The sequence below is a fragment of the Oryx dammah genome, unplaced genomic scaffold (genome assembly GCF_014754425.2).
Source record: "Oryx dammah isolate SB20612 unplaced genomic scaffold, SCBI_Odam_1.1 HiC_scaffold_38, whole genome shotgun sequence".
In the NCBI taxonomy this organism is placed as follows: Eukaryota; Metazoa; Chordata; class Mammalia; order Artiodactyla; family Bovidae; genus Oryx; species Oryx dammah.
The window spans coordinates 18,931-29,158 of NW_024070222.1; the positions used below are offsets into that span (position 1 = coordinate 18,931).

General features: G+C 43.0%; 1 protein-coding gene across 1 annotated transcript in view; it reads right to left on the reverse strand.

Annotated features, from left to right (window-relative positions):
• Positions 1 to 369: 369 nt before the first annotated feature.
• Positions 370 to 10,228, reverse strand: part of LOC120859165 (multidrug resistance-associated protein 4-like) — a gene marked incomplete at its 5' end in the record, with an annotated part of 90,909 nt that continues 81,050 nt past the window's right edge. Inside the window, 3 exons of the mRNA XM_040235369.1 lie at positions 370 to 684; positions 1,804 to 1,923; positions 7,926 to 8,076. Of these exons, the coding sequence (XP_040091303.1) occupies positions 530 to 684; positions 1,804 to 1,923; positions 7,926 to 8,076 (426 nt within the window). The remainder of the gene's footprint in view (positions 685 to 1,803; positions 1,924 to 7,925; positions 8,077 to 10,228) is intronic.

Consider the following 10,228-nt stretch of genomic DNA (forward strand, 5'->3'; position numbering starts at 1 on the left):
CACCCTAATAAAACTTAAAACAAAAATGAAAGAATGGCCTGAGTGAGCAAAAGCAGGGGCCCAAGTCACCACAGGTCTGCTGGAACAGGCACGTCACACCTGGTCTTTGTGCCTAAGGATTCTGAAAGTCAAAAACAGAAATTCTTTTCTAAAGGACAATTCATTTGAAGTATTAATCAAAATGCAAATTATTAAAAAAAATACATGCACCCCTATGTTCATGGGGTATGGAAAAAGATTCTTTAGAAAAGTGGATATATGTATAACAGATTCACTTGGCTATACACCCGAAGCTAACACATTGTAAATCAACCATATGCCAATCAATTTTTTTAATGGCCTCAAAAAGGACATACTGTAAATAAATAAGTAAACGAAAAAAAAAAGAAAAAGGTTCTAATCAAGACACAAACGACTTCACATGGCCCACACTGTGGAGTCACATACTGCAGACACTTTAATACAATTCATTAGAACCAAAGAGTATATATTCGACATGATGACAAGAGTTTAATAACTACGAGCAAAGCTAAAAAGTGTAAACATACCACAAGTATTCATATCTGTACTTACTTTCTACCAGAATCAGGGCTCCAAAAGCAACAACAGTGACGAAGACGGCACAGCTGACATCCAGATACACAGCGAGCCATCGGGACGTCGTCAAAAGCAGGAACCACGCCTCTGCATTTGTGAACAATAATTAGTGTAATACATAAACAGAAAAAACATGTTAGCTGCTTCTCATGAGGGAGAACATTTTCTCAGTTGAGCTACAGAAGATTTTACACAAGGTAGGACAGCAAAGTTACACACCCAAGGAACCTGAAGATTCTGGAAAACTAGGTTCTAACACAAGACAATGTATGGGAGACACAGGAATCAGTCCAGGAAGCATGCACTGAAAACGTCAACCCACAGGTTATCAACAGAAACAGGATCACAAGAAGGAAGATGGAAAATCGCCTCATCAGTGCCTTTCCTGCAGCGCTGGGCCTCAGCGTGAAGATCATCCTCTCACAGGGCCGACTGCTCCCAGCTCTCACACAGCAGAGAGCAAAGCTCACACTTTGATTCCAGCACCTTCTGCCCTCACTAGGGGGCCCTGCGGTATTTATTCTTAGGAGCCACTGTCTATATGACCATCAGCTAACTGGATCTGCATGTGACTTTCAAAATGCCATTTTTATCTTCAAAATACAACGATTATTGAAAAGTTTGGCTTGGATTTTATAGACTTAAAGGAAATTCTGAATTTTCTACCTAGGGAAAAAAATTAACTGATAAAAACATAATCAAGTGGGTGGCAAATCAGGAAATTATTTCCTCAATCACATCTACCACCTTCCAGGCTCTGAAAAGAGTCAGCAAACTGCAGCCTGGAGGGTGAGAACAGCCACCACCTCATTTTATTGGAACACAGAAACCTCCATTTTCTGACGCATTATCTTTGCCTGTCTTTGTGCTACAACAGCAAAGGTGAGTAGTTGCAACAGACACAGTATAGCACACAAGCCTACAATATTTTCTATCTGGATCTTTACGAAAAAGAAGTTTGCTGACGCTTGCCCTAAAGAGACACAAGAACAATGCGAACCAGTCAGGGGAGGAAAGCTGGAGATGAAAGGGAAGAAGGGAGCACTGAGGGGATGCTGAGAGGAAGGGGTGGGGGAGGCAGGTGTGCAGAGGGAGATGTGGGGCAGCACACAGAGAGGTGCGGGCCAGCCAGACCACCCGAGAGGGAGTCAGCCTCAGAAGGGAGCACATCCTATCCTTTGAAATCATCTCCAGAAACGTACAGACCTGAGTGCAAATCCTGGTGTGCATCAAACAGTTCCTGAAACTTCTGTTCAGCTTTGCACGCCCGGATGGTCCAGAGTCCCCGGAGAGAAGATGCTAAATGGGAAAATACCGGGCTCTGTGCTGGGGAAACAGAGACAGACACACAGCAAAGTCAGGGAGGCGGGATGCGAGGAAACCACTGCCTCCCAGGCTCTGTGGTCACACGTCCCACCAAAGGGAATCCTCCACGTGACCCTCAAAGTCCTGCTCACACCAAGCTTCACTTTAATGACCTGGGAATGAGAGATTCTCCTTAAAACTATCTTTGATCAAATTCAAATCACAGCTAGATTTAGATAAAGAAATTCTTGTTCTTTCATCAAGATCCTCTCACACATGCCTCCCTCCAAATTTTTCTGGCATCTCACCAGGTGGAAATTGTTGACAATTTTTAAAAACTATATTGAAGTATAGTTGATTTACAATAATGTGCTAGTTTAAGGTATATAGTAAGGTCATTCAGTTATTTTTTTAAATTATATTTCTTTACAGGTTAATACAAGCTACTGAATAAAATTCCCTCTGCTTTATAGTAATTCCTTGTTGTCTATTTGACACATTAATAGCAGTATGTCTATTAATCCCAAACTTCTAACTTGTTCTTCCCTCGCTCCCAATCCCCTTTGGCAACTGTAAGTTTGTTTTCTATGTCTCTGAGTCTATTTCTATATTGTGTACAGAGTCACTGTATTATTTTTAGATTCCATATATAAGTGATATTGTATTTATCTTTCTCTTTCTTTACTACTAATAATATTCCCTAAGTCCATCAATGTTGCTGCAAATGGTAATATTTCATTCTTTTTCATGGGTGAGTAATTACTGTACACTAATTTTTGAATCAGTAGCATTTTAAAATTTAATTCCTCATTAGAGTCCTCACCACACTGAATTTTGTTGAGCTGCCTGTGGGCCGTCTCCTCCTTAGATGAGTAGCCTAAGGGCTGGGATAGAGTCAGTACATCCCCCATCCTGGACCAGAGCCAGACCCAGGACAGGGTGAGACGAGTAAGGGGAGCGGACAGTCTGCCGCCTCCCCGTCCTGGGCCTCCCCCTGCACCTGCGCCAGGAGCCTCTGTGTGGGTCACGGAGCACCCGGCACTGCACCGCCCTTGTGCCCTCAGGACCCGGCAGACGAGGAGCCTGTGAATGGTCTTGACTTCTGCTCTGGGGACCTGATGGATGTTTTTATAACTGCCTGCTGGACACCTGTCCTGGTGTTCAGAGGTCACTGCGGCATGTGACACTCACATCAATCTTTTAGAATCTGACAGTGGCCTTAGTGGCCATTCTCTTTTGAGTGGCTTCATGTGGGTTTGGGGTCTGGTGTCACATGACTGACCATTCATTTCCTGCCATCTTCTCTAAGAGCACACTGACCGTGAACACCAGGGTCAGATTCCTGCCCATCAGGGAACAGGTGGGCTGCAGGCTGCCAAGCAGGGAGGACACTTCTGATGGGGTTTTCATTCCCCACCATGAATTAGGCTATAACTTGCTGTTGTCAGGGGCACATAGTGAGCCTGTGACCTCTGTCTGGGGTGAGTGATAACTTGTGCTGTATCAGCAGGAAATACTGACATCACTTTGTTACCAGTGTGTCTCCTAGAGAAGACCTGTTAGTACAATTAGGTTTATGGGAAGTTAGTAATGCATCTTATAGGAGGCTACAGAGATTTTATAAAATGATGGGGAAAGAATCAAGGGTGAAACTCCAAACTGTTTTCAGGTCCTCACACTTTAGTCCAGTATCTGAATGCCTGTCTGGTGACAGTTCAGTCAGTACCAACATGCATCTGGGCACTGCACATCTAGAGGGGTTGAGGTACAAACAGGTGAAGACACAGAACCTCCTCTCGTGTTTAGTGTTCCCAATTCTATAAGGAAGGAAGGAGCAGGCTTCCTTCTGTGAGACACTCGGGCTCAGAGAGAATGGGAAGCCCTGGACTCGGGGAGGACAGCCTGGGCTAGGGGCCAGGTGACCATCCACTCAGCCCTAGGATGAGATGGTTGGATGGCATCACCAACTCAATGGACATGAGTTTGAGCAAACTCTGGGAGATGGTGAAGGACAGGGAAGCCTGGCATGCTGCATGTAGTCCATGGGCTCAAAGAGTCGGAAACAATTGAGGGACTGAACACAACCACCACCACCACCTAGAGAGAGAACATAAACATTCTAATCAACTGGCTACCACATATGGTTATCTGAGGTGTGCAGGACGGGATACCTGGATTAAATATATTGTCTAACTTGTTTTACCGACTATGCCAAAGACTTTGACTGTGTCAATCACAATAAACTGTGGAAAATTCTGAAAGAGATGGGAATACCAGACCACCTGACCTGCCTCTTGAGAAACCTGTATACAGGTCAGGAAGCAACAGTTAGAACTGGACGTGGAACAACAGACTGGTTCCAAATAGGAAAAGGAGTACGTCAAGGCTGTATATTGTCACCCTGCTTGTTTGACTTATATGCAGAGTACATCATGAAAAACAATGGGCTGGAAGAAACACAAGCTGGAATCAAGATTGCCGGGAGAAATATCAATAACCTCAGATATGCAGATGACACCACTCTTATGGAAGAAAGTGAAGAGGAACTAAAAAGCCTCTTGATGAAAGTGAAAGAGGAGAGTAAAAAAGTTGGCTTAAAGCTCAACATTCAGAAAACTAAGATCATGGCATCCAGTCCCATCACTTCATGGGAAATAGATGGGGAAACAGTGGAAACAGTTTCAGACTTTTTTGGGGGGGCTCCAAAATCACTGAAGATGGTGACTGCAAGCCATGAAATTAAAAGACGCTTACTCCTTGGAAGAAAAGTTATGACCAACCTAGATAGCATATTCAAAACCACAGACATTACTTTGCCAACAAAGGTCTGTCTAGTCAAGGCTATGGTTTTTCCAGTAGTCATGTATGGATGTGAGAGTTGGACTGTGAAGAAAGCATAGTGCCAAAGAATTGATGCTTCTGAACTGTGGTGTTGGAGAAGACTCTTGAGAGTCCCTTGGACTGCAAGGAGATCCAACCAGTCCATTCTAAAGGAGATCAGTCCTGGGTGTTCTTTGGAAGGACTGATGCTGAAGCTGAAACTCCAGAACACTGGCCACCTCATGCAAAGAGTTGACTCATTGGAAAAGACTCTGATGCTGGGAGGGATTGAGGGCAGGAGGAGAAGGGAATGACAGAGGATGAGATGGCTGGATAGTATCATTGACTCGACGGACGTGAGTTTGAGTGAACTCTGGGAGTTGGTGATGGACAGGGAGGCCTGGTGTGCTGCAATATATGGGGTTACAAAGAGTCAGACACGACTGAAAGACTGAACTGAACTTGTTTCAGCCTACTCGGTACAAAAAATCCAAATAATCCACAGTGATGGTGCCAACGTTCTCAGACTCTCCAGATCAAATACTGAGAAAATCCTGTACTGCTTCTTGACAAAAGCCTCAGGAGGAGCCCTTCTCTCCACTTCCATGTGAATGGGAAATAGCCCTTGCCCCATGCAAAAATTCTGTCAAATATTCTTTCTGGAACAACCCTCTCTCAATGTGCCAGAGACCTGCTTTGCAACAAGACTATTGAATGACTCCATTTCATGAGTGGCCTCAAACCATAAAACATCTGAAGCCCTGTCTACACAGAAGACTGGATGGAGCTCATCACTTCCTCTTCTGCCTCCCCAGGTCCCACCATCCTACTGAGTCATCTCCCCATCCATCCAAACACTTCGCCAAACTCGACCTCACAGAAGGTTAGCTGCTTCTCTTGATAAGTGAAAATGTCTTCTACAGATTTCATGAAACTGATGATCACTATTCTTTTTGCAAATAAAGGTAAGTATCTCAATTATTTATTATTAAAAACAAAACATACAAATGCCACAATAAAACAACTCTTCTGACTGGATGAACTGAGATTTTTTTCCACTTAGTAGATACAGAGAAGCATGAGACTCAACATACGTCTGTTCTTGGCTTGGTTTCTAGAAGGTTAAACTGTTGTTAATCTGCAATAATTATTCACAGTTGAGGTCTCTGATGCAAACATATTCTCTCATTTTTTGGTTATTTTGATAACTTTTAAAATATATATATAACAATCTATTTTCCTTATTTTTGTTTTAATATTTATGAAATGTGTGCATTAATAATAGAAAAAAATATTTCATTATCTGTGACTACCTGTTGAATAGAATAATTAATCATAAAATGCATTCCCCATTATTCTGCATTTTTGCTGCACCTTGCAGGATCTGGTTTCCCAACCAGGACTAAAGTGGTGGCTCCCACAGTGGAAGCACAGAGTCTTAACCATAGGACCACCAGGGATGCTTTTGTTTCCCATTATTCTAAAACTAGGAAGGTTAATGGAGTTATCAACTAAATACATACTGAACTGATCCCCCTCCTGCGTTCTCCTAGGGGATTATTTTCAGCATCATTTATATGAATAGCTTTGAGAAAGAGTACACAAACAGTGTGGTTCAATTCAGTTCAGTCACTCAGTCATGTCCGACTCTTTGTGACCCCATGACCACAGCATGCCAGCCCTCCCTGTCCATCGTCAACTCCTGGAGTCCACCCAAACCCATGTTCATTGAGTTGCTGATGCCACCAAACCATCTCATTCTCTGTCATTCCCTTCTCCTCATGCCCTCAATATTTCCCAGCATCAGGGTCTTTTCAAATGATTCAGCTCTCCACATCAGGTGGCCAAAGTATTAGAGTTTCAGCTTCAAAATCAGTCCTACCAATGAACACCCAGGACTGATCTCCTTTAGGATGGACTGGTTGGATCTCCATGCTATCCAAGGAACTCTCAAGAGTCTTCTCCAACACCATAGTTCAAAAGTATCAATTCTTTAATGCTCAGCTTTCAAACAGTGTGGTGTCACCCCAAATACTGAAAATGACAAAGAGCAGACATGAAAATAAAAGGGCTTATCTTCTCAATAGGGCTTCCTTGGTGGCTTAGATATCAGAGTCCACCAGCAATGCAGGAGACCTGGGTTCAACCCCTGGGTCAGGAAGATCCTCTGGAGAAGGGAATGGCTAACCGCTCCAGTATTCTCGCCTGGGGAATTCCATGGACAGAAGAGCCTGGTGGGCTACAAACCATGCGGTCTCAAAGAGTCAGATATGACTAAGTGACTAACACACATCTTTCCAATACTTTTAACAACTGCAACTTCCTAGAACATGTAAAAGAATATATTTTTCAAATATATCACTTTTGACATATATTTCCTGAGGTCTCCTTTCCTTTCCCTAATCTTTTCCTTTCCTTGTCATTTCTGGTAACTTTCAGTTCAGTTCAGTTCAGTCACTCAGTCGTGTCCAACTCTTTGTGACCCCATAAACCGCAGCACGCCAGGCCTCTCTGCCCATCACCAATTCCCAGAGTTTACCCAATCTCATGTCTATTGAGTCAGTGATGCCATCCAGCCATCTCATCCTGTCGTCCCCTTCTCCTCCCACCTTCAATCTTTCCCAGCATTAGGGTCTTTTCAAATGACTCAGCTATTCGCATCAGGTGGCCAAAGTATTGGAGTTTCAGCTTCAACATCAGTCCTTCCAAAGAACACTCAGGACTGATCTACTTCAGGATGGCCTGATTATATTTCTTTGCAGTCCTATGGACTCTCAAGAGTCTTCTCCAACACCACAGTTCAAAAGCATCAATTCTTCGGTGCTCAGCTTTCTTTTGAAGAAAAATTCTCTATTTTCCTTCTACATTAGTTCCAACATGATGAAATAGTTTCAAGAATAATATTAACAGAGTGGATACTCTGTGTTAGGATGTAGGTCATGAACAAGACAGAAATGGTCCCTGTGCTCATGGTGCTCACATCTGTCCTCCTTGGGCTAAAATGCAAAGGCAGTTGACCCGCTGCCAGCTCCATTTGCCTTAAGGGCCAAACCTACTCTCAGGGGCCATAACTTTCAATCACCTAATGTTAACAGTGAGAAATTCCACAGAACAGTCTGTAGAGTTTCAGAGGTCTGGTTAATTGCAGCATAAATGGAAGATAGACTGCGCTGCCATCCCAACCTGACGGCCCTGGTACTCACTTGTACATTCCAGGCATTTTACATCTCGTGACGTCTCTAAGAAATATCGCCGAAGAAAAAAGAAAATGATGCCAAGGGGAATCACAGGTATAGCAGTCCAAGGAATTGCAGCCACCATCAAGCCCACCACACCAATCACAAGAAGAAATGTCTGAAATAGCAAAAATACAGAGGCCTTCATGTCAAGGATACTTTTCAAAGATAAATTTTATTGATTTGTTAGGATTAAACTCCTTTCCTTGAAACTTGTTGAAACAGCAGGGAATGCTTTCCCTTCCAAAGAAATACAATTATATGTGGTCCTCATGATGTTTATTGAATGCACCAAACACTCTGATAAGAACTTTCTAGGTATCAGCTCTTGTGATACACTCAGTAGCCCCATGAGGCAGGCATTACTATTTTCAACAGATGAGAATATTTGAGGCTCAGAGAGTAGGCGCCACATCTCAAACTATCAGGAGTCAGCAGGTGTTACTAGAGAGAAGAGTGAGCAGGCATCACAGATAAGGAATCCAGATGCTTCAGCTATCCATGTAGGGATAAAGAAGTGGTTAATTACAAATTCAGTGTAACATATCTAGTAACAGTATTATCTAATTTTACAAATGAAGACAGTGAGGCACAGGGAGAGGAAAAGCAACTTGATGGAAACTGCAAAGCCTAAGTCACAGAGCTGGGAACCCCATATCATGAGCCATTATGACATATTTAAGCTTGCCCCCAACATACAACCATCTTTCTATCATTATACTAAGTAGTTAAAATGCCCATTCCAAAGGTTAACTATTATAACACCACCAGATTCCATTTACAATGCATGTACCATGTGTAAGGCTCTGTGCTAAATTCCATGAACATTCTCTTAATCATCACATTATCCTCTGAGATGATTTTCTCTTAGGAAATGATCTTGGTCTAAAAAAGACAGCAGGTAGAATAGAAAATGAAATCATTGGTTGATGCTGATTTAAGCATCCATCTTTATCAGGAAAAGCATGATGATACCCTGGAGGACAGTATCAGGCAATAAGAATGCAATCAACATTTAGTGTCTGCCTGCTATGAAAGTCGGGTGAAGTGGTAAGGACTTGCAGATTCACCCAGTCTGGGCCAAGGCCTCTGAAGTTTATGATCTCAGGTGGATACAAATCCATGGTGATCTGCACAGGGCACAGGGTGTTGGGGAAACACAGGGAAGAATACTTGAATATTTTTAGATGATTCTAAGATTTATGAGTGATTTTACAGGGTTGTTTAACAAATAGTAAGAATAGCATGAATGATTTGCAGGCAGTAACACAGTTGATGGAAATTTTGACCAAAAGGGAGCTGGGATGAGAAGGTTGAGATGCTTCTCTGAGTTAATACTGGTTGTTCTTTACAGATAAGAAATATGAGGTTGGGAGGGTAAGTGGTTGTCCTAAAGTTTCCCAGAAGGTATTGCTTATCTTAGAGAAAGAGAGGAGCAGTTTGTGCTCAGGGAATCCCAGAGCCACAGCTGCAGGCAGGAGGAACAAACAACCAGAACTATGACTCTGAGGCCAGGAGCCCTTGGGAAGCAAACTGCATGATCTGGATGGAGACCCATTGCTTTTCCTGTTTCTTCCTGCCTCTGCCGTGGTATCAAAAGAAAACTCAGAGTGAAGAGGATGGAATTCTGAAGGAATAAATTCTAATCATAAGTGGAGAAAAATAGGGCTGTCTGACCTCCCTCCAATTAGACTTACAGAAAACAATTTCTTACAGCCACTGTCTTGACTGTGCATTCCACTATGCTACAACCTTCATGTTCATGGGGAGGGGTCCTTCCAGCTCCTTCTATGTCTAGCCTTTGGTCACTTGGCTTGCCATTGTTGTTTGTCAAAAACAAACAAACAAACAAACAAACAACAAAAAAAAACTACTAAAATGTCAATTATAAAAAATCCAAATTACTGTTTTTTTAGCAGTCTTGCATCATTTGATGGATAACATTCATCCATTTCGATAATCTGGCTCTCCCCAGGTGGCTTCCCTGGTGGATCAGTCATTAAAGAATCTGACTGCTATGCAGGAGACCCAGGTTTGATCCCTGGGTCAGGAAGTTCCCCTGGAGAAGGAAATGGCAACCCACTCCAGTATTCTAGCCTGGAACATCCCATGGACAGAGGAACCTTGCAGGCTAGAGTCCATGGGGTCAAAAAGACTCAGACAAGACTGAGCAACTAAACCACTCCAGGTGAGGGCCTTTTATGACTAACCCAGCCCAGCAGGTAACCCAGGAAGCAGAGGTAAGATCAAAATGAAGGGCTCCATGGAAG